This window comes from Anabrus simplex, chromosome 3 (assembly GCF_040414725.1).
Source record: "Anabrus simplex isolate iqAnaSimp1 chromosome 3, ASM4041472v1, whole genome shotgun sequence".
Lineage (NCBI taxonomy): Eukaryota > Metazoa > Arthropoda > Insecta > Orthoptera > Tettigoniidae > Anabrus > Anabrus simplex.
Window position 1 is genome coordinate 435343298 of NC_090267.1, and position 26090 is coordinate 435369387.

The 26090-nt window shown below is 39.3% G+C and overlaps 1 protein-coding gene across 1 annotated transcript in view; it reads right to left on the reverse strand.

Annotated features, from left to right (window-relative positions):
* Nup98-96 (nuclear pore complex protein Nup98-96) overlaps positions 1-26090 on the reverse strand; it is a 474154-nt gene that overhangs the window by 52200 nt on the left and 395864 nt on the right. Inside the window, exon 24 of the mRNA XM_067143470.2 lies at positions 19433-19699. Within this exon, the coding sequence (XP_066999571.1) occupies positions 19433-19699 (267 nt within the window). The remainder of the gene's footprint in view (positions 1-19432; positions 19700-26090) is intronic.

Below are 26090 nucleotides of genomic sequence, written 5' to 3' on the forward strand. Positions count from 1 at the left end.
GAGTGTTATGCCTTTCAGCGTTCAGTCTGCAAGCCTCTGAGAATTTACTAAACGTCGCCACAATCCTCGATTTGCAACTAGTGTTGTGGCCTCATTTAGTTCTATACCTCTTATCTTTAAATCGTTAGAAACAGAGTCTAACCATCGTCGTCTTGGTCTCCCTCTACTTCTCTTACCCTCCACAACAGAGTCCATTATTCTCCTAGGTAACCTATCCTCCTCCATTCGCCTCACATGACCCCACCACCAAAGCCGGTTTATGCGTACAGCTTCATCCATCGAGTACATTCCTAAATTATCCTTTATCTCCTAATTCCGAGTTCCCTCCTGCCATTGTTCCCACCTGTTTGTACCAGCAATCATTCTTGCTACTTTCATGTCTGTCACTTCTAACTTATGAATAAGATATCCAGAGTCCACCCAGCTTTCGCTCCCGTAGAGCAAAATTTGTCTGAAAACAGACCGATGTAAAGATAGTTTCGTCTGGGAGCCGACTTCCTTCTTACAGAATACTGCTGATCGCAACTGTGAGCTCACTGCATTAGCTTTACTACATCTTGATTAAATCTCACGTACTATATTACCATCCTGGGAAAACACACAACCTAAATACTTGAAATTATCGACCTGTTCTAGCTTTGTATCACCAATCTGACATTCAATTCTGTTGAATTTCTTACCTACTGACATCAATTTAGTCTTCGAGACGCTAATTTTCATACCATACTCATTGCACCTATTTTCAAGTTCCAAGATGTTAGACTGCAGGCTTTCGGCACAGTCTGCCATTAAGACCAAGTCGTCAGCATAGGCCAAACTGCTTACTACATTTCCACCTAACTGAATCCCTCCCTGCCATTTTATACCTTTCAGCTTATGATCCATGTAAACTACAAACAGCAAAGGTGAAAGATTACAGCCTTGTCTAACTCCTGTAAGTACCCTGAACCAAGAACGCATTCTACCATCAATTCTCACTGAAGCCCAATTGTCAACATAAATGCCTTTGATTGATTTTAATAATCTACCTTTAATTCCATAGTCCCCCCGTATAGCGAACATCTTTTCCCTCCGTACCCTGTCATGTGCTTCCACTAGATCTACGAAACAAACACAACTGCCTATTCCTCTCGTAGCATTTTTCAATTACCTGGCGCATACTGAAAATCTGATCCTGACAGCCTCTCTGTGGTCTGAAACCACACTGGTTTTCATCCAACTTCCTCTCAACGACTGATCGCACCCTCCCTTCCAAGATGCCAATGAATACTTTGCCTGGTATACTAATCAATGAGATACCTTGATAGTTATTGCTATCCTTCCTGTTCCCTTGCTTATAGATAGGTGCAATTACTGCTTTTGTCCAATCAGAAGGTACCTTACCAACACTCCACGCTAATTTTACTACCCTATGAAGCCATTTCATCCCTGCCTTCCCACTATACTTCACCATTTCAGGTCTAATTTCATCTATTCCTGCTGCCTTATGACAATGGAGTTTATTTACTATCCTTTCCACTTCCTCAAGCATAATTTCACCAACATCATTTTCCTCCTCCCCATGAGCTTGGCTGTTTGCAACACCACCATGATGATTTCCTTTTACATTGAGAAGATGTTCAAAATATTCCCTCCACCTTTCCAGTGATTCCCTGGGATCTATTATGAGTTCACCTGAATTACTCAAAACACTGTTCATTTCCTTTTTCCCTCCCTTCCTAAGATTCTTTATTACTGTCCAGAAAGGTTTCCCTGCTGCTTTACCTAGCCTTTCCAGGTTATTACCAAAATCTTCCCATGACTTCTTCTTGGATTCAACAACTATTTGTTTCGCTCTGTTTCTTTCATCTACGTACCAATCCCTGTCTGCCTCGGCCCTTGTTTGGAGCCATTTCTGATAAGCCTTCTTTTTACGTTTACAGGCTACTCTCACTTCATCATTCCACCAAGATGTTCGCCTTTTCCCATCTTTACACACAGTTGTTCCTAGGCATTCCCTTGCTGTTTCTACTACAGCATCCCTGTATGCCACCCATTCACTTTCTATATCCTGAACCTGCTTACTGTCTACTGTTCGAAGCTTCTCACTAATCATATCCATGTACTTCTGTCTAATTTCCTCGTCCTGGAGATTTTCTACCCTTATTCGTTTGCAGACAGATTTCACTTTCTCTACCCTAGGCCTAGAGATACTTAGTTCACTACAGATCAGATAGGGGTCTGTATCATCGAAAAATCCCCGAAAAACTCGTACATTTCTAAAAGATTTCCTGAATTCAAAGTCTGTTAAGATATAGTCTATTATGGATCTGGTACCCCTAGCCTCCCATGTGTAGCGGTGAATAGCCTTATGCTTGAAGAAAGTATTCGTAACAGCTAAACCCATACTAGCACAGAAGTCCAGCAAACGCTTCCCATTCCCATTAGCTTCCATATCTTCCCCACATTTACCAATCACCCTTTCGTATCCTTCAGTTCTATTCCCAACTCTCACATTGAAATCGCCCATTAGCACTATTCTATCCTTGCTGTTGACCCTGCTTCTTGCAACACCACCATGATGATTTCCTTTTACATTGAGAAGATGTTCAAAATATTCCCTCCACCTTTCCAGTGATTCCCTGGGATCTATTATGAGTTCACCTGAATTACTCAAAACACCGTTCATTTCCTTTTTCCCTCCCTTCCTAAGATTCTTTATTACTGACCACGATGTCACTCAATGCTTCATAAAACTTGTCAACTTCATCCTCATCTGTACCCTCACATGGTGAATACACGGAGACAATTCTAGTCCTAATTCCTCCCGCTGACAAATCTACCCAAATCATTCGCTCATTCACGTGCCTAACACAAACTATGTTGTGTGCAGTGGTATTCCTGATAAAGAGCCCTACTCCAGACTATGCCCTTCCCTTTCTAACACCCCTCAAGTACACTTTATAATCTCCTATCTCTTCCTCCTTATCTCCCCTTACCTGAATATCACTTACTCCTAGCACATCCAGATGCATCCTCTTTGCTGATTCAGCCAGTTCTACCTTCTTTCTTCCATAAGCCCCATTAATATTGATAGCTCCCCATCAAATTCCATTTTGTTCGCCAAGTTGTTTCCAAGGAGTCCCTTGCCTGTCAAATGGGAGTGGGACTCCATTACTCCCATAGGTCCGAGGCTTGTTTAAAGTGTTCTGAGCTCGGTAAATTCATGAAGCAGGATGCTGCCCTACTTGCACATAGTCCAAGTGAGGATCTCTCCTCTAACGGGTTATGGACCACCGGTGAATTGTATAGTCCTAGCCGCCTGAGCACAAGGAGGGCCACGACTCAGAATATGTCCGAGATGCCCAGTCCCATTCCATAGCAACTGGTATCCCGACTCTCAGGACCACTTACTAGGCCACTCAGCCGTTGCCCATGGTTCACGAACTAGGACGTGACTAGAGTAACCCACAAACATGAAAGCAAAATTTTAATTTAGAGGAGAATTGTCAGAGCCCTTGAAACATGCTAATATGGCATGTTCATTAAATTGATGTTTTCTATATTGCAAAGAACTTGTGTCAGCCTCAGATCAATTGACTTAAGTATTTCCATGATTGTACCCTAGAGGGCAACTCCCTCGGTTGTTTGCACGGAGGATTGTTCTTTCGGCAAGACCTTTGTCTTATCTCTTTGGAGTGAATCTTTGCATTGTTATGAGTGCTGAATATAAAGATGGAGCCCTCCCAGATTGGAGCGGCGTTCTTATGTTATAGATGGGTTTATAGCAGATTTAAACATGACCCATACTACCTTGTTTCTTATAATTTAAATTACTGATATGGCAGGTATGTTAATCTTTATTTTAACCATGCTTTTACGGTGTTTGTAAGACATTCTTCACTATCATGCATAGCTGATTGATATGCGTCCTTGTACTCAGAGCAAGAATGGGTTGTGTGTCTGTTGTTGACGTGATAGCGATGTGTTCGTGGCTGGGTCTCTGATTTATATTGGTGCACTGCATTGTAAAATACTTTGCCATCGTATGAATGAATGCCCTGCGTCTCGGCTCGGAGATCCATTTCGGGTCGTACGGAGTGCATAAGTGATGGGTTTATGCGTGACCGTTAGGTCACTAATATGTTGCTGCTGATTGCCTGAGCCGTGCACGTTATCCCTAACATATGTGAGACCCCATATTTGTGATCAGGTACGTCACAATATACGAGTTTGTGTCCAACTTAATTAATCGTGCAACTGCTCGTGTCATTTGCCGATGCTGGCAGTGTGTATGTGTTTGTTTGCATGTGTGGGCGTGAGAAAGGAGAGTAAGGATGACGTATCGATCAGTTTATTAAATACTTCAATCTTTCTCTGGACCTCATTCTTGTCATGGGTACGGCTATTCTTGTTTTGCCTTGGTGTCCGTCCTGGCCGTTTGTTGACCCAGAGGCCGCCATGTTGTTTATTTTCATTCGGGCTAGGCGTTTGCCTGTGCTTCTCTTTGATTTTTGAATTTTAATTCTTTGGTCCAGAGATGCTGCTCTCTGTACTAAGATGTGATCTTGTATGTTTGTTTATGTTTCTCTGGGTTTTATTGTTAACTATTCTTTTTTCTGCTCCTTGCTGTGGGGGAATAATGATGTGTAGTAATTGTTGAGACGATGTGAAATAATAATAGACGTGTGGGCTTGGAATTTCATTATGCTCCGTGTGGATTGTAATTGCATCACGGTATTATGCAGCGAGACTGCGGTTGAAACGGTAAGTGCGTTATATTAATAATTTCAGCCTGGTGTTTTAAAAAGAAAAGATATGTGGTCGCACATCAATGATATGATTTCCAGTTGGATGAGTATTGAACATGTATGTATTATCTCTTTTTTGATTGCTGGTTTCATTTCCTATTTGTTCTCTTTTTGATCTTTATTATTATTTTTTTTTCAATAAACCCTCATTTGAATTTAATTTGTATTTTTTTTTCTGTTAGTAGTCTTAGTGTTTATCCTATACTGCGTTGAAATGAGGGATATTTCCAGTTCAGGGCTGTGTCATTAGCCTTTCCTAGTTGCAGTCCATGCCTCGATTCTCCCGTTGTGCGTATCATAATATGTCTGATATTATCTAAAAAGGGAGGGGTTAGGTTCACCGATTACAATCAAAACTGGACTTCGGCAAGTGGCTGGTTTCTCACCTATTTTGTTTAATTGTGTACTGGGAAAGGTCATGTGATAATAGAGAAAGAAATGCCAGCCAAACATCAAGATTGGTAGAAATATAAAACTAAACTGCTTAGCATTTGCAGACGATGTTGCACTACTGGCAAATAATGTGGAAGAGGCTAAAGTCCAAATTGAACAATTAGAAAATATTGCAGAAAAAGTGGGATTACAAATTTCATTTGAAAAGACAGAAATTATGCCAACCTTTGAGGTAGACACCCCTGGCATTGAGCTAAACAATAACAAACACATTAAGGTTGTTAAAAAGTTCAAGTATCTTGGGGAAATTATAACTTGAAACGTAAATGAGAAAGCCTCAATAGAATACAGAACAACAAAACTAAGACAAGCACAACAAGTCACATGGTCAACATATAAGAAATCTTGATTAACGCCAAATTCAAACATTATGGTTCAGTAGTTAAACCTGAAGCCAACTTATGCAAGCGAAATTCTGTTAAAGTTGAATACCAAAGCAACAACGGAGAAAATCCAAAAAGTAGATAGAAGGATCATTAGGACAATCATCAATAAAAAACATCAAGTAAACGGACAATGGAGACTGCTGCTAATGAAATAGTCTATCGGGAAAATGAATCAATTGTGGATACAATGCAAAAAATGAGAACTGCCTTTTTCAGCCACATAGTAAGACTACCAGAGACCAGGCTACTGAAACAATTATTCAATTTCTTTTGGGAAAGTAAAACCAAGAACAACTTGTTCATTGAGGTCCAGAATGATTTAGAAGAACTGAATATAACAATGAAAAAAATTGCAGAGAGAAAAGAGAAGAGGATTGTGAGAAGTAGAAATACAAGACTAAAATTAAAAACAGGTAAACAAAAAGAGTACACCATTACAGATGAAGAGAGGATGGCCAGGTCAAAAAAAAAGTAGTTCTGGGAAGAGAAGAGGAAGTTGAGAAAAAATTACAACTAATACTGTGAAGACTGTAGTATACATAGATTGATTTAAGTGCTCCAATGTGGGCGTAAACTATGTATATAATAAATAAATAAATAAATAAATAATGTACCTCCCTCCTGTCTTCTTTAAGTTCCGTGTTCCATCTAATATTATTCTTCCATAATTTTTCTATTTTTCCACTGATTCTTTTTTCTGGTGACCGTATTAGATGCCCTAAGAAAGATTTTTCGTTCAGGTTATGCGATTATTTCACCCAAATTTTTATTTCTTGGTCTCTGAGCATAATTTTGTTTGCAAGTGGAAGTCAAGTTAGCATAATTTTTTTTTTTTTTTTTTTCAAATGAAATTTTCAAACCAATATTGTGAGCTATTTCGTGTTTTGTTTTCTGAATATCATTGGCCAGAAGAGCTACATCAGCAGCAAATCCTAGTTCAAATGTATGTTATCCTTCTGGGTACCAATTTTTATATTTTTCAGGTTGTTCTTGTACCATTCCCTCGTAACGTACTCTAGTGCACATTTAAAAAGAGGTGACAATCCGTCACCCTGTCTTAAACCAAGAATGGTACAGAAAGTTCTCCTCTGAACTTAATTTTTGAAATTGAATTAGAGTACGGTAGCCTAGGTTCAATCAGTTTGATTAGCTTTGGATGAAGTCTGAAATGTCTTAAAATTTTTAATAATGATGGTCTGTGGATGGAGTCTTAAGCTTTCTTGAAATCTGTAAAAACAATGTACTTTTTCCTACTTTTAACACTGCAGTTTCATGTCTTGGTAGGTGTGCTAGGTACCAACTGATGAGCCCAACCTAGCACACGAGCGCGAAACGCTGGCAACCAGGAATGAGTTAGCTGGAAAATTTATAGTGTCCAATAACGGACCACTTATATTGGTATTACTGCACTTTCAATCAATCAATACTGATCTGCATTTAAGACAGTCACCCAGGTAGCAGAATCCTTATCTGACGTTTTCCTAGCCTTTTCTTAAATGATTTCAAAGAAAATGGATATTTATTGAACATCTCCATTGGCAAGTTGTTCCAATACCTAACTCCCCTTCCTAAAAACAGATATTTGCCCCAATTTGTCCTCTTGAATTCCAACCTTATCTTCAGGTTGTGATCTTTCCTACTTTTAAAGACACCACTCAAACTTATTCATCTACTAATGTCATTCCACGCCATCTCTCCACTGACAGCTCAAATCATACCACTTATTGCAAGTAACTAACCTCATCTTTTCATTGTTTGTCATAATTAAACATACCACTTAGACGAGCAGCTCGTCTTCCTTCTTCTTTCTTCCAAGTCTTTTTTTGTAACGCTACTCTTTTGTTCGAAATCACCCAGAACAAATCGAGCTGCTTTTCTTTGGATTTTTCCCTGTTCTTGAATCAAGTAATCCTGATGAGGGTCCCATACACTGGAACCATACTCTAGTTGGAGTCTTACCAGAGACTTATATGCCCTCTCATTTACATTTTTACTACAAACCCTAAACACTCTCATAACCATGTGCAGAGATCTGTACCCTTTATTTACAATCCCATTTATGTGATTACTCCAATGAAGATCTTTCCTTATACTAACACTTAGATACTTAGTGATTCCCATCAACGCAGTAATTAAAACTGAGAGGACTTTTCCTATTTGTGAAACAAACAACCAGACTTTTAACCCCGTTTATCATCATACCATTGCCTGCTGTCCATCTCACAACGTGGTTACGTGGAAATAGTTTGGTACAACTGACAACTTTATTGGACCTATGGACATGATTTTAACTTTACTTCAGATAAATATTTTAACCCTGTCCAGGTGCCTTCGAGAAAATGAAACTTCATGTAAGAGATGTTTTGACAAGGGTTGTTTCCCTTGCCATTGTCCCACTTCTTAAATAAGGCAACAAATTCAATGTTTCATCTTCCATTTCTTTTCTCCTCAAACTATGCTTTATCTTTGAAAAAACATTATATAACTGCATCTCCTGACCTTCACCTTGCCCTACATCTCAACCAACCAGCATGATTTCCTATCAGGTGGCTTGTCTAACAAACCTGGCCACTCGGCATATTTTTTATCACATGCCATTGCAGCTAAATCACAGCTGGATATGCTATGAAGACATCGGAAAAGCTTTTGATTTTCTGTAGCTCTATGATGTGCCCACTTCGGAGCTTTCAGGAAGGATACCACGAACTTCATGTGGCAGGCAGTGAATTGGCTAAATTCTCTGGACATTAAATTATAAGTTAATTACCATCCGTTGATCCTTTGTCCGATTGTTGATCTACTTACTTTAAGTGTATATACGCCATACGAAATAAATAAATAAATAAATAAATAAATAAATAAATAAATAAATAAATAAATAAATAAACAAACAAACAAACAAACAAACAAACAAACAAACAAACTAACTCTCCAAACAATTCAATATAAATGGCAGTCTTCTGGCTTTTCTTGCTGGCTTCTTACGTAACCATTGGCAGAGAGTAGTAATATCGGGCACATCCTCATGGTTACCAGTCAGGTGTTCCACAGAGCAGTGCTCTTGGCCCTTTGCAGTTTTCCTTGTCTGTGAACGATTTGCTGTCAATAGCGTTGGGGGAGGCTGCAATCAAGTCTTTCATAGTGCACATTGAAGGACATAAAACACACTGACATATATGTTGGATCGTCTGCTGCTCTCCACAATCACAAAGTGATGAATCAGTTGAGAAACCCTACTTCCGCAAATTTACTTTTGTTCTGCCGACATCTGTGCGGAGTTTGTTAAGGGCTTTCCATACTGTCCATTTCTCCTGGTGTCCACATGGAAGACTTTCCTTCGGCTCTATCCAGTTGGAAAGGTGGTTGTTTCTTTCTTTCTTTCCACATTTTGACCCTAGCATTCTCTGCTTTCCCCTCAAGGTTAACTGATGTGCAGAGAAAACTTTCTAGATTTTAGCCTCTGTGTGGCTGGGTGGTATCCATAGAGGGGGTGTGCTTCTGAAGATGATGATTGGAGTCTTTCTTTGTAATGATCCTGCAGCTTTCGTTTAGAGCGATGTCGACCTGCTTCGTATGAGCTGACCTGTAACAAACCGCGGAGGTATATTCTCCTGCTGAGTAGCATAGCGCTAGAAATGATGTTCTAATTATTTGTGGTTGTGCTCCCCAACTTGTTCCTGATAATTTTCGTAGACTGTTGTTTCTAGCAGCTAGCTTTTGTTTTAAGTTTTGGCAATGTTTCTTATATGTTAATGTGTGATCCAGCATAACTACCAGGTACTTTGGTGTAAAGCAGTGTTCCAGTAAGTTCCCTTTCCAGATTATTTTCAGTTTCTGAGAGGCTTGTGCATGCTGCAGATGGAACGCACAGATTTGAGTCTTAGCTGGATTTGGTTTGAGTTGGTTTTTCTCATAATGGGTACCTAGCTCTTCTAATGCAGCAGTTAAAGAGATCTCTGTTTCATCAAAGGTATCAGTTTGATAGTAAGTGCAAGGTCATCGGCACAGATAAAGCTTTTAGTATTTTCTGGTAATGGCCGGTCATTAGTGTAGATGTTGAAAAGAATATGAGCCAGTACACTGCCTTGAGGTAGTCCATTCCTTTGATTTCTCCATCTGCTTCGGCGTCCTTGGAATTCAACAAAAAAGCGATGATTTTCCAGTAGAGTAGCTATCATCTTGGTTACCTTGATGGCTGTAATCATTCTATAAAGCTTGTGTAATAGTATCCTGTGATTTACTGTATCATATGCGGCTGAGAGATCCACAAAAGCCACACCAGTGATCTTCCTCATTTCAAACCCATCCTCAATCTGCTAGGTTAGATGTAAAATCTGTGCTGTGCAACTCTTTCCTGGGTGGAAGCCACATTGCTGAGGGATTAGGACTTTGTCTACTACTCCCAGTAAGCGAATGAGCAGCATTCTTTCCATTATTCTGTACAGGTGGCAGAGTAAGGAGATCGGTCTGAAATTTTTGGAGTCTGAATGTCCCTTTCCAGGTTTTAGAAATGCAATCATCCTGGATTTTCTCCACATTCTTGGGATTTTTAGGGAAATAAAACAGTTGTTGAAGAAGTTTAAGAGCCATACCTGTGTGGTTGAACTGAAGTGTTTTATCTGTTCTATTGTGATATCATCTAATCCCACAGCTTTTCCATTTTTGCTACACTGAATCGCTTTCTGTAGTTCCGTTATTTCAAATGACCATGGACTGGTCCCTTCGTTGTATCGTTGCTAAGTCGTTTGAGAAGCTTCCAAGCCTTTTGGCTATCCCTTGACATGTCTGTTTCCTCCATAAGTTTGATCCAAGTATCTTTCTTTGCCTCTGCAATTGAGGAAAGCAGTTTCCTTCCAGCTGAGATAGTGTTTTCACTTAGTGGACCTTCCTTAAACAGTGAAATATATGTGTTCATTTGGGCAGTTGTGTCTGAAGTTACACCTTGTATATAGTTAACTCTGCATCCTCGTGGTATGGAAACGCGGGAAGCTTCCTTCACAGCTTCAACAAACTGATCATAAACCTCTGGTGTTGGGTGGATATCTGATATTATTTTATCAAGAGTTGAGCCGAACTTCTGCCAGTCTGCTTTTTTGAAATTATATCTTCTTCGAAAAGGAATCTTTATTGGTTGAATTGTTGAGAAACGTTGACACATTATGGGCCGATGCTGGGTATTTGGAATGGGATTGCACATTGATTTCACACCTTGCTGTGCCACGTGTTCACTCACAAATATCAGGTCTGGGTTGAAGCCTCGTCGCCATCTACTGCTGTTGAAGGATGGAGGTAGTTTGGGGTCATGAATAAGTTGTAATTAGAAATCATCAGCCCATTCTAACACAGCTTCTTTGTTGTTATCATCATCTGTATATCCCCATGCAATGTTATGGCTGTTGAAGTCACCATCCACAAAGTTTGTCTTTTGCTTGTAGTAGTTATCTGGAATTTTGAAGGAGAAATCTACATTGGGTGGTTTGTAGACACCCGAAACTGTGCAGTTACCGAGTTCCACAGTTGTTATCTTGATTTGATTTTCAGTGGTGGCCGCAACAGACAAAATTTGTAAATTTTGTTTGGCCAAAACGGCGTTGCCATACCGTCTGTGGGGAATCTCGGCCACAAGCCTCATTCCCGCTATTTTTGGTCGCCGTTGTTACTAATCCCTGTGAGTTTCCTGAAGGCATAATATATCACATTTGTACATTTGACAAAGCTGATATAACATTTCTTCTTTAGATGGAGATAAACCTTCAATATTTACAGATGTAATGGTTAGCGTTGGTCTTGATAAAGACCGTTCTGAATACAGCGATTGGGTCATATTGACTGGTAGATACTTCTGGAATGCTGATGTTCAGTTCAGTACTGGAGTTTTAATCCAGGTACCTATGCAGGGGCACCACGGGTAGGAGGCTTGCATGCCTCAGTTATCCTGAGAGCGATGCCAGCAGGAGCTTCAGCTAGTGGCAGGGTCACCAAAGTTGGTAAGATTAATGGTGAGGGATTAGACTAAATGACAGACCACACCCATATGAGGTCCCTGACCAGGGTTATGGTAAAGTCCTCAAAGGCAGCTCTGGTACAAAATGAGACCTTCAGAATGGTGTAGTTGGCAGAAGAAGCACTCCACTCTCTTAGGAGAAATAGAGAAACCAGTTTTCTGGAGGGGAGGAATCCTAAAAAGACTAAGGGAAAAAACAATAACAGAAAATTAGCCTGCTTGGAGGGTTAGGTGACAGCCCCGCCACCTAGCTCGGGTGCTTGCACATCTGAAATTTAATTATTAAAGGAACATTAACGAAGCATAGCCAGACTGATTCTAAGTAGATGAACTTCGGCTTTTATCTTAGTTACTGATAAGAGAAGTCTTTGAAGTGTTACACTCCAATTCCTTTCAAAGTTTGCAAGCTGACAGCTGAGCTAGTGTACATTTTAAAAATCACTGTACATCCCCAGATTAATATTTAATGATGTTTTTTAACACAAAGTACTGGAAATGTGCAGAGAAATGTGCCGCCAGCAGCAGCTTGAGGCTGAAGTAAATTTGAGAGGGACTGGTCACAATCATACAACTGACTGTCAGCTGACCAATACGGGCTGATAAATTTAGGAGTAGCTTGGAAGACATGACATGAACAGACATCCACATGTACCCTAGAACGACAATCAAAATGAATATGAATAGTGTTATACTTGACAACACAGCATATGCAGTTATTTCAACTAAGACAGGCACAAAATCTGTATGTTAGGCAGTACATTTTCAATTTTAGTTGAATTTAATACACCAGTGCCTGTGTTATTCGTAACACTCATGTTCAAGTGGAAGAACAACGTTAGGTACTCGGCAATACCAGTGGGTGCATTTTTATTCCTAAATTTTCAGCCCGTCGAGGTCAACCACCACTCAACTGTATGACTGTGATTCATCCTTCTCAACCTTACCTCATCCACGAGCTACTGCATGGCACATTTCTCATTTTCACCACTTTCAGTGTTAAAAAACAGGAATAAATATTAATCTGGGCAAGAACGATTTTCACTTTAGGAATGTACACTAGCTCACCCACTAGCATGGAAACTGAATGAAATTGGAGAGTAATAACTCAAAGAGTTTTTTGTGGAGTAGGCACATGACAGTCTTCTAGGGCCCGGTTTCATCAACGTGGGTTAAATATACTCTAACCCTGGGTTTGTTAACTTAGGGTTAATATTTTAACTCATTCTTACAAGTCACGCGTTTCACCAAGCTATTTCGGCAGAGGGTTAACTAACACCGCGTTAAACCATGCAGGAAACAGCTGCCCTAATAATCAAGGAGGCAGTGACTAAAAATCAGAAATCATGGACACACTTCTCGTGTGGTTCTTTTGTTCATTTCTTGCATGGTATTTCGTTTTCTTCCTCAGGTCCGTGGTAGATATTATTCTTTCGTGATCTTGAACGAAAAATGGAAGAAATGCAGAAGAGAAATAGTAGCACAAATTTTTCTGCTTTAGAAAAATCATGACTTATTGAATTAGCGACCGAGTACCGAAGTATTACAGAATGCAAGGAGACTGACGGTATAAAATTAAAAGAAAAGGAGGATACATGGGAATGAACAACAGGGGAATTTAATAATATTGCCCACGTTACAGTGCGATCTACGAAACAACTAAAACAGTTTCTTAAAAATTTTAGCTTCTCTACGCCAAGAGTTGTGTTTTGAAAGTTGGCACACCTTCATAGCAATAACACACACGAAAGTAAAATATATACAGTTTAATTTCAAAGTGCATTTCTGTATAACCACTACGTAATACACAGTATAATGTTCATAGGTATTGTACTATTGAAGTGGTGTTGTGCAGTTGCATTCCTATATGCCACTGTAGTGCTGTCGTTATCAATGTGAAGAATGATGCCATTCTCAATTCCAACATTCCTATTCTTTCTCCTTCCTGTGAGATACTGATGCAGAGTCAAGTCCTGTGGGGGAAGTTCATCTCGGTTCTCCACAGCAATATTGTGTAATACCGCTGTTGCTACTATTATGGTCAATGTAGTTTCTAGTTTAGTTCGCAAGCCCAAGTTTGTTTTGATCAGCTGTGTATTCTAACCTCTCGCGAACATCATTGACGAATTTACTGACGACAGTTTTTGAAGTCTATCTCTTCAGCAATTGTTCCTCAGATAGATTTTCAAAGTCTTTCCTTCTTATTATAGGCCTATTTCTGTTAGGAACACCGTTTAACAAATCTAAATAAAGCAACTCTGCATCAAATGCATGATTTACGGTGGCCATTTTGCTTTTAACCTCAAATAAACAGTTTAACATAGGTGAAAGGAGGGGTTAACTTGACTCCGGTCTTAACCTAGAGTTAAAAATAACCCTCCTTGATGAAATGGAATGAACAGTCAAACTCACAGTTAAAACTGTGTAACTCGGGGTTAAGGTTTAACCCACGTTGATAAAACCGGCCCCAAAGACATTTTTGCAGCTCCCTGTTTGTGCAATACATTGATCTGGGTCAAACACGTCAAAGTCAAAAGCTGACTGACAGCCCTGTGAGCATGAGAAACGACTGTTATGAGCGCTAGCCTGGGACATTTTATGGTGACACAAGCCTGGAAGGGTGTACATTACATTTACATAACTACGGTACACCGTAAAATACATGTACAGTGAAACCATGTTAGTGCATTCCTCATTAACATGTTTTCCCACTTAGCACATTGTAAGTCTCGATTCTTACTGCATTAAACCTATATAAAAATATCTCGCTTATCGTCACTAATTTTCGCTATTACCGCTTAGTACGATTACGTTTTTCCTAGCCCTGAAAATGTTATTTGTCATCCCTTGTGAAAGAAACATAACTTACAACTCGGATAAGAGCCGTCACCACAGCTGCGTGATTATGGAAAAGGTGAGCCCATTTGTGCTTGTATTTCACATTCCGTTCAGAAGTTACCCATTTGTCTTATGAGGGGCTGGTTATGGATATGGAAAAAAGTCGTGAAATTCTTTACTAATGAGGACAGAATTAAAATCTGTCAGAAAGTGGACTAGCATCCGCATCTTTAAGCGTGCAGAGATCGTGAATGTTCAACTCACACCTTCGAGTTTCAACTCTGTTATTGGAGTTGGTCGAAGTTTTTTAAAATGGCGTCCAAAGTGATTCCTCCCGATTCCTTCCAGTCGCAGATGGTTGAATGTAACTTCCAATTCATTGTCTAAGTGTGACCAAAAAATAATGTTTAATAACCCACTGCACCAAAATAAAAGGCTTCTACTAACATTTGTTTTAGAAAAAGTGTAATCTACAATAATACTTGGATATTTTTATTGGCCCCCATGCATATGTTTTCATATTTGTTGTTTGGTGTTTTTCACACCGTTCAGTGCACTTGTTATTTCATAAGCCCCAGCAGAAAAGGTTTTCATGTTTGTTCACTCCTACTTTTTACCCCTTTTAATACTTTCCTCTCATGTTTAGAAATGGTAGATATAGATTTCACTGCACCTGTGGATACACGATGTAAAATGCTCTCATGCTTGAAAAAATCGTATCTAGTGTTCCCATATCGTTGTTAGTTTTTATTCGTATATTCAGTAGTATGTTTTCTCGCTTAACCCCTCAGCATCGCAACCATTTTAGGAGCTTCCTACCCCACGGCCGGATGAGATTTCAACTACGCGCGACTGAAATACATTGATTCACTTAAAGCGTAACTACAAGTATAAGAGTAGCCCGATATTCACGAAATTTTGAATTCCTTATGATAGAACTATGTACATGCAGATAATGACATAATTATTTCACATTACCTTAGTAATTTAGTTTCATGTGATAAGAGTTCGAAGCACTCTTCGAGACAGAGACCCACGTCACACTCCTGGCAGCAGTACACCGACGTTGTCTTTTCTCAGTGTTTTGAACACACGATATGTCTCTGAGGTTTGTATTTCTCACCCTTGTGTGATAATTTCATGATAAAATGTCTTTCCTGCAACCTTGGAACTGTATTATCTGATGCGCGCCGGCCTTGAATATTTTGTTTCCCGGCCGAGCGAGCTTATTATGTAAACAAACCTTCCTCCAGCTGAACCTGATAAGATAGGCCTAACTGCTCAGTGTTTGTCCCTGTGACTTGTCTGGATATTATTAGAGAATTAAGGAATCCGAATTCACTGTTGAAAACTTCCCTTTGACCTGTGTAATTATCAATAGTCTCCTACACGAAATTTCCAAGTACTGGTTCCTCCTGATCGTCACTCTCATCATTTACCACAGCATCCGCCACAGCCGCATCATTTATTTAATTATCACTGTTACTAATACTACTACTTCCGACTAAACTTTCATCTAAATTATTATTTCAAGCAGATTACTGTCAGTCAAACCACGGCTGAGCACGGCGCGTCACACGGACTGATGAAGCTGCAGCGAGGCCAAAAGCAGCAGGACGAAACTGAATGAGGGGAATAACATTCATGACGAAACAAACCAACTCGATACATATATCAGATGAAAGGTCGAGACATCGCCTTTCAAGCGAGATACATACCATGAACAACTGGTTCTCGTATCATATGACAGAAAGCAGCACTAACTGATGCCTACACAGAGCGTTCGTGGAGAGTTACGAAAATATTACAAGCCGAGAAATAAAGACAATATGATAAATATTTTGCACTCTCAATGTACAAATAGAGCAAAGAACATCACGCGAAAAGACAAACTCCTCATATCATCATTTCTTTATTTTATTACATGGGAAAAAATGAAGCAAACAGGCTTTAAAAAAGCAGAGATTACTAGTGCTCAGACTTACTTGACAAATATTTACCCTTACAAAAACAACTACATTTTAACGATCTTCATTCTTATTTTACAACACTGATAAACCCCAACATTTCTTCTTGGAAACAAAACAATTTGCAAATCCATAACTCTAAAACTCTTCGCGCTATAGCTGTAAATGCAAAACCATGCATGGGTCTATACCACGTATAGAGGTCGGCGGCTACGGAAGAAAAGAGGGTCTATACAACGTATAGAGGTCGACGCTGGGGGGTTAACACGTTCATTTTTGTTGTCTCCTGCAGAAAAGTTTTAACAACGTTTTACTGTATATATATTCTTTCATATAAGGATGTATTTAATAAACGTGTTCAACACAAAATTTGTATGAAATGCGTGGAACAACATGCTTTGTAATCACCGTGTACCAGGAAATTGAAGTTTGCCATAATCAATGACGTACAAAATTAAAGGATAATACCGAATAATATGCTGCTACTATACTGCATTTTTAGCAAAAAATCATGCTATTATGCTCTTGAATAAAAGAAAATGGGCTATAAGCAATCATGTTGGTACAAAAGTACGCAAACCAACAAATTACTATGTCAATCCTTATACTACAACCAACGCAACGGGATATTTCAACCATTAAGTGTAGACCAAAAGAAGGTAACTCTTGCCTATCACGGGCACGCATGCACAGTCCCGATTGAGCAACGTGAGGAAGGGAAGTACAAGCCAACTGAGGGGAAGTGACTTGGCCCTCATGCACAGGCATTTCTAGCACGGGCACTGTGCTTATGGTGGGTAAGGTTTGACATCCGTGATTTAGATTACCGAGGACCCCTGGAGAAAGTTACGGATGCAACTCACAGTCTCAAGCAATGGGCCTGGTTTATCTGGTCTTTTGTGTTGCACAAACAGCCAGTCACTACACATTTCCTACACAATTCTTTTACAGTGCCAGTAACCTGGACGCTGTTGGCGGGCCCCTTCCAGTCTGTCTGATTGAGACACGTTCAGTTGTTAATGATGTCCCCTAGTGTCCTTCCCCTATCTACAAGGTGTATCTTTATGATGTCCATACAATGGGTTCTTGGTCTTCCCACTATCTGAATTATTCCCATGCGTGAACCACCTCAATCCGGATATGCCAACACAATCTAAGTACGATGTCTGAATCCCATGATGTTCCTACAACACCCACCCTCTTACAATTCCATTTGTCAAGAGGATCTATGTGATACTTCGCACGAAACACACACAGACTCATTATGTGTATGTTCAGTCTTCAGCCCTAAGGCTGGTTGGATCCTCAACAGCTCCGCCATCAGCTGTCATAGATGGCCTACGCATTACTGAAGAGGCGTACTACGGAAATGAGGAGCGAAGTAGTTTCCCGTTGCTTTCCTCACCGAACCAGAAGTTGCAATTACAGATCAGTCTGCCAAATCCAATGAAATGCATGCACCAACCGATCCTATGAGCAACATTTTCACACCATTCATAGAAGCGACTGGCTGCAGAAGGAATGGCATTACTAGCATCGTTCATACCTCAGTCACTTTCATATTGTCAAACCCAAGGAGAAGACAGACAGATCAATGGAAGTCACAAAATTGCTCTAGTCCATACCACAAGACTCGTTATAACAGATTGAATTTTACCACACTGCAACACACACAATGCTTTCTGTTCTCCTGGAAATGCCACGTTTGCATTCTTCTTCTTCTTCTTCTTCTTAATGTACTGTATTTTGGTTATGGTACTGCACTGCCAATTTCTGAAATGCCAGAGGGACTTTTGACTTACCCTTGTATTTTCCACACATTAAATTCATTGAATGATCACTTTAATAGAAACACTTATCTAATTAGGGGTTGGTCACCCTTTGCTGATGATCACAGCTTGCAAACATCAAGGGGCAAATTTCTCCAGGTGATGGACGCACGCTGTCTCAGTCCAATCCAATCCATGTCTGCTGCAGCATCTTGTGTAGTTGACGGAGGCATACAAGCAGCCCTCACAGCGCATTCCAGCATATCCCAAACATATTAGATAGGGTTACAGTCCACGGAATTTGCGGACCGTTGTAGACTGGAGAATTGATTGTCACGTTGCTCCAATCAGTCTGCAGTGAACTGAGCCTGGTGACACGACGCACTGCCCTGTTGGAATATGGCATTGTTGTCAGGGAGAAACCGCCTGGAGATAAGGGTTCCTGTAGTTTTCACTGCTCAAAATGTGTACTACAATGATCAACGGCCTTCGGACATGCCAGGAGAATGCTCCCCAGACCATGACACTGCCTGGTTAATGCCCATGGTACAACAGGTGTGGGGGGGGGGGGGGGGGGGGGGGCGGTGGCACCTCGTGCTGTTTATGCATGGTACAATAGCAAACGGGACTTGTGATTTCAGACAACCCTATTCCATTCATCCAAGGTCTACTGACGCCTTTCTTGGGCACAGCTAAAGTATTTGCGAGGACGTGGGACAGACTGGAGCACTCTTGTTGGTTTACGGCTCCCAAATCCAAGTCGAGTCGACACAAGGAGCATCGCGTGGTCATTGTGAAAACCGAATGTACCGATCCACTGTCGTACTCGTAGGTCAAATGTTCTGCTGTAGAGAGGCAATGCTATGATATCAGTCATAACACCTGATATCTGCCTCGCTGATGAATCACTCCTGGCTGACCACAGATTGATCTACTCTATGTCTGTCCAAAATTCCTCCAATCTTGGTACACTCAATACCATGGTACAGGAACAGCCAACATGAGCGGCTACTGCCAAGATACGAGCACCACATTTCCGGGCCCCAATTATCTGCCTGCAGTTAAAGTTGTTTATGTTGCCATGTTTAACCATCCAATGTCTAATGTAATCATTGGTCACAAACTGTCACACACACCTCATATGTTCCTAATAAAGTGACTGTTTAGTATATAGTATATTAGTTTCTTGCAAATTAAATACAAACAATGTAAGATAATGTCTACTAACCTGAGCCGGTAATCCAATGGGTCTGGAGTATGCGTGGCAGGGTTAAGTATCCGATCGAGAGGATAAGATCGAGCACTATATAATTTTAGAAGATGGTAGCATAGATCATAAACCGGATGACTACTGTTTGCTTCAAATAACATACTTTCATCTAAGTAAGGAGGATCAGGGCACTTGGCATAGACATCTTGGGGGTTGGAGTTGTCAAAAGAAGCTTCGTACTTATGAAGAGCATCCGTTATTGATGAGACAGGAGAGCATATGTACCTAGAGGAAACAGAAAGAATTACTATGTAGAACTTAAGTAAAAAATGTGTAACATTACATCAAGCCAAGGCATAACACAGGAAATCCAATTTTGTTGATCTTATTCATTTGTATCATCCACATGCATCTTTCATGTGATTATAATCTATGAAAATTGCTATTCTTCACTCTCATTTCTTTCCCTTTCCCAACTTCACTACATAAGCAAAAGGAGATTTTTACACTATAATAATTATGGTGAGATAGAGACAAATAGAAAAATGTAAAAATGAACATCAATAATAAAACTTTCATACTGTAGTGTATTCAAGATATTTTTTAAAACATTTGTTAACAACATACCCACACATACGTGAAAAAAAACCCACATTTAAAAAAAATTGACGTGCAAGTATTATTTGCGTTAAGGTTGGTACAATACTCCTGACATACACAAATCTGAAGTTGGTTTTATTCTGCCCATTCTGTTGGGAAATGTGTTCCTGCCAAAACCAAGAAGGTACCGTGAACATATTGTATTATTTTCATAGTGTCATTTTGAACATTATTCTAGTAAATTATGGCAAGTTATTGGCAATAAATTAGACGATTCTGTTTACCTTTTATAAACATATATTCAGCAATCAAGTAAGTTAGTTACAATTTACAGAGCAATGCAAAGAAGTGAAAGATAACACAATTAAAGGAAGCACTAAAACCAGCCATCATATCTATACAAAAATGCCTGATATGGCAGAGAATCAAACCCAGGAGCTTCTGGGTGTTATGCAGGCAAGCTAGACCGCAGGATCAGCTTCAAAGATTAATCACGTAAGTTAAATCCTCCATATTTTACAATCAGTTCTACCGCAGAAACACTGATAGTTTCCCGTGAAAACATGTTTCATGTCAGCTACTTCGACTCGTGGAAAAATGTAATAATAAATAACGCAAAGCAAACCAACTGATCATAAGCAATTTTTAATTCTGTAATCTCTTAATTTTCTTTTAAAAATTTGTTTTACGTCGCAAAATCTCTAATCTAACGAAGTAAAGTACATCCGATACAAAAGCGCCCAACATTATAGCAAAATACCTTTTTCTTTTATTTGTTTCTTTCATCGTAACTTGGTCAGTGGCATACTGTAGTAAGTTTCTGGAAGTCCTCTCCCCAACAATTAGGCCTACATAGACTTTTATGTTGAACTCAAGAATATCATTTTGAATGCAAGTAACGAGTCTCAAAAGTTCTTGAAAGCATTAAATTCAATTCTGCCCACCACTAATCACAAGCACACTGGAAAGAGAGAGAAAATGATCAAAATTCCAGAAATTTTAGTTTATTTGTGACCCTGAGCTCAGTCCGAAAGCGCATTGAGGCACTTGCTGTACAAGCCAGTACAACCGAGGAATGATACAAACTTTTAAATATTACACTGTGCATATAAAACTACTGCGATACGTATGTTTTAACATAAAAATGTAAACGTAAAACTCACAGTCTTATATTCAGTCCAAAACAGTAATAGGCAATCCCAATGCTTTAGATATACGTAAAGTGCAACATCTGTTCTGGTCTTGAAAATATAATTGTATCCAATCATATTAAAATACCAGATTCATGTTAGGAAGACGCAATTTTGATTCATGTCTGAAAGCCCCGTGACTATAAACTGCCCTAAGGGAAGTCCCGAAAACCTGTTTGGCGATACAATTGAACAAAGTCTAAAATAAACATCTAACCTGAACATAGCAAGTTTTTTTACCAGTACGAACATTTGATTAAACCCTTTCCGGTTTCAAGTATTGAATAGGTGGACACAGTAAATTTTATTCTTGAAAGAATTTTACGCATTCAAGTAGAGCTGTCGAAATGCGCTCTGTCCCCTTCCAATTGTTGCGGCCACTCTGCATTATGATTTCATACCAGCCGAATATGATGCTAAGATGGACCCTTATGTAAATTCACCGCTGATCACTTACTCTGTACAGTACTTGCTATACTTACCGTAATGACGGGGCATTAATGCCAAGACCCACATGTATGTTGTAGCCGACCTTACACGAGATATGGTACCGTTTCTTGAAAAGTGTTTGATCGAGGATTTTGTGTCGATTGAGCTGAAATTTCTGGACGGTTGATCCGGAAAATAGTTTTGAGGAACGGATAATGTGGGATTTAAAAAAAAAATAGGACACTCGCGGGGCCACGTGATTTGAACAAATAATCCGGGAATGGATAATCAAGCTCACACTGTACATACCTCTGATTACATTCCTTATGGCACTCGCACATGATACATATTAACAGGGTCATTCCAATGTGCGCCACCGATGGTACACGATTAAAACAATTTACCTCTCAAAAATTGCTTTGTATTTAACATTGCATTCCTTAAAAGACAACATTGGACTTTTATAAAAACGGTTTTCACATGAAACCCTTTGACCAATGGCTAGCTTGCGTATTATAAAAGTTTATGAGACATTTTACGCTATTTTGTGCACCACCAGTGGCGCACGATGGCATTTGGTAATACACGGGGCAATCTCATGCCATCATGTGCCACCGGTGGTACATGCAATTTCATGGTCATTGAAGTAGATTTTGAAGATTTTAAATCAGATACTCAAAGTGATAGTGACCTTATAAGTGTGGTAGAAGAAAGTGAGGAAGAGCGAAGTGATGAAGAAAGGAGTGATGGTGACCCAGTACAAACGGTAGTAAGTGCTATTCATAATGATCACGTAAAGAATATTTTGGAGTGGACCGACTTGAAAGCCACGTGTGGAGAATTTCCTTTTTCTGGATGTAACAGACCCTTTTACAGTATATAAGCAATTTCTAGATGATGAAATCTTAGATGTAATTGTTTTAGAAACCAACAGATAAGCACGGCAATACGCTGCCTCTAGAAGAGTAAAACGATGTTCACCAATAGCTAAATGGAAGGACTGCATGAAAGAATAAATGAGGAAGCTGCTTAGAGTTCTTACAACCATGGGCATTTGCCCTCGTCATCTTCACGACAATTGCGAGTATTCAACATTCCTTTTTTGCAACTTAAAAAATAGTTTTGTTACTAACTATAGAGTCCAAACAGTGAGAATCTATTCGCAAATAGTTTCTGGAGATGGTCTCATATTCCCAGTTGGTGTATGTGTAGCAGAAGCCACCCCTTCTGAATAAAGCCATGCTGTAAAAAGCATGTCAACCCACCAGCTGATAACTCGTGTACGTTACGTGTTGTACTTCCAAATGTAATATATAGTGACTGGAAGCATTCTTTGGATAACTGCAGCTATTTAAAGCCAGACCTTTATTTCTAAGTACAGTATATGTCATGCTTGTTCTCTACATTTATCACATTAGGATTCACCTACACAGCTGTAATTGAGATAAGGTTAGGTATGCTCCTAAGTGCCCTGCTAGTTTCGAAGTTCCATGACGGAAAGAATAAAAAATAAATAACAGGAAAGCTTGTCCCATTCATGGATATCTACAAGTGTGATGGTAATGCGTTTTATCGTCATAATGTATAATTTTGCACGTTTGTTGCCTCCATACTTTTTTTAACACATGGCATGTTCTCTTTGGTGTCTCCGAAAAACATAATAGTTATTGGGGACATAAAATCAATACCATTATTATTAATATAATTATTATCACAATCAAAACCGACTTTCAACCTATTAGGTCGTGTTACGTACATTTAGTACGTGTTGAAGAGATGTAAAGTACAGAACGAAAAACGCACTCTACAGTGTGATGGCAGTAATGCCAGACCTGTAGCTTAGACCCTTTCCAACAGAATAAAGATGGCGTAGGCCACCATAGCTCAATTGGTAGAGCAACTGACGCAAAACCGGGAGGTTGTGAGTTCGGATCCCACTGGTGCCCGGCTGGCCATTTTCCTTCTGTACTTAACATCTCTTCAACACATACTAAATGTACATAACATGACCTGATAGGTTGAAAGTCAGTTTCGAGTACAATACGGTCGTGAAAATTGAATATTATTAATTAGGTATGTTGGCGAGTAAAACAATAGTTATGATTGGATTGTTTTTATCACGCTTTAAATTTACTTCTCTCCAAAGATTACGCAGGCTATATTGGCCCGAGTTATGAGATATTAAATGATCACTTTGTTAATGATCTCGCCTGCTATATTAATAGCAACAACCGTGAATATTTCTTAACTAAAGTAAACATGTTTCCTCATCCCGAGGTGGTGCAGCGCCCTATGGAGGGGAGCTGCATGTACCATTTTTTTACTGCATATCAACTTTCCTACCATTCTTAAAGGTCTGGCAATATGGTATAGGGAATCAAACGCAGACCTCTGAGAACGGCAGCTAACTGTGCTAACCATTATGTTGGCGGACATTCTTAACTCCCATGACTGATGCATGCTTTAAGTGCGTAGGTCGGACACGAAACTATTCACCTATTTGAACGACGTCATCAGAGCTGCAGTAGGCCTACGCTGCGAAGGCGACAATTGTCAACTACGAAACATTGATGTACCGCACGACTTTGACACGTTTCCATTGCGCGGGTCGTATGGATGAAACTTTTCACAAATTTGTGTGATGTCATCAGGGCTGCAGTAAGACCTGCTTCGAAGCGAAATCATTGCTTTTCTCTGCCAAATTACGCTGGGGGAGTCTTGTATGCAAGATTTTTTTTTTTTCATTTTATTTGTCCCAAAAAGCCAAGGGGATCTACTACACAACGGGATCTACTAAACAAGTTAATACGGTAGTTTTCATAGGAAAGCTAGGACTACATATTGCCTCCCAACCAATTATGAAGAAAATATTGTAAATTTCTACAGAGAAATTCAATTTAATTTGGGAACTGGTAATGCAGATCAGACATACTTATTACACCATAATATTTATGGTTTTCAATAAGCAGCAGAAGCAGTCCCCAAGTAGATTTATAGTGAGAAAGTTACCATTACTGGGACCTGAAATCTATTTTTACTAGCCAAATTAAACATTCTTCGTATGGATTTATGAGCAAGGATTAAAGTGGTTGATGATACAAAATGAAATGTGAGTTATAAACTCACTGGTGAATGGCTGAATAAACTACAGCCCACAGCATTTCTCACATATGAGTAAGCACATTTAGTACCCTCAGCAATACAATGCAGCCTCTTTAAAAAAGCAGAATAGTACACTCATTCCAAAGCTGGCCCATTAAAAAACAAATGACAACTTTACACTAATGACGACGAACGTGGTTTCATGTGACACCTAATTCAGTTTGAAATGAGTGAAGGTAACCACAGCCAGAACACAAGAAAGCTGAATTATCTCAAAAACCGCTAGTTATTAAACAAAATGCATATGATATTTCTTGTAGAAAATTTAATTTCAAGGCCACATAATGCCATGCATTTTTCAATAGGGCCAATTGTTTACCCATTGTTTTAGTTAATGTAGGGCAAAAATTGCCCAAATAACCTTGTAAAATCCCCACTAGTACAAAAATGGACCCCTTGCATGATTCAGGATTTCAAGCTACATCGTTACCAAATTTCAGCTCAATTATTGTGTGTGTGTGTGTATGTGTGTGTTATTCTTTAGGGAAAAAAGGGAATTTAGTACTGCACCAGGAACAGTCAAAGGAAAAGGAGCATGAGTCTTAACTAACTTAACTAAGGGGTGTTCAGTTCTTAGGAGCAGGTACAGATAATGGTATTCATAGTCCGAAATAACAGATGATACTGAAAATAAATAAAAATAATTAAGTTTATTCAACTTGTAGATAACATGAATAATTCCTTTAATATGTCGAATCTGAAAAAAGAAAATCAAATTTAAATATCTTCTGTTGAATTTTATGTTGCCTGATATCAACAATATCATAAGTTTTCAATGAATGTTTGTAATAAATGAAATTCAAAATTAGTAATTCCTTTTATCAAGTTCATAGAGTTCGCCTTGAGAAATAACGCAAAATATTATGTGAAAATATTATTTCACTTTGAGAATGAATAACCCTATACTCTCTCTAAACTGTTATTTCAAAATTCCTACAGTCTCTCTATAAATTTAACAGTTGAGAATGTAAAACAAAACAAACAAAGTTAATCTTCTTGTAAAGTCTAGTGTTGTGTTCTATTTTATAAGTACTGTTCGACACCTGGAAATATTATGTGAATTAAGTGAGTTCCAATCAGCAATGATTGTTCGTCAAAAATGAATAAATCACTGTCATATAAAGTTCAATCTTTGAGAAAAAGATTGTTGGTAAAGGCACTTTCACCTGATTAGTCTTGAAACTGGAACTGGAAAATGCGGTTCTTGGAACTCCTTTGCAACCGTTCTCATGACGTCCACCATAGTACCACGTACCATCTCCAGCGATGTACCACATCAAGTCCCACGTTGTACC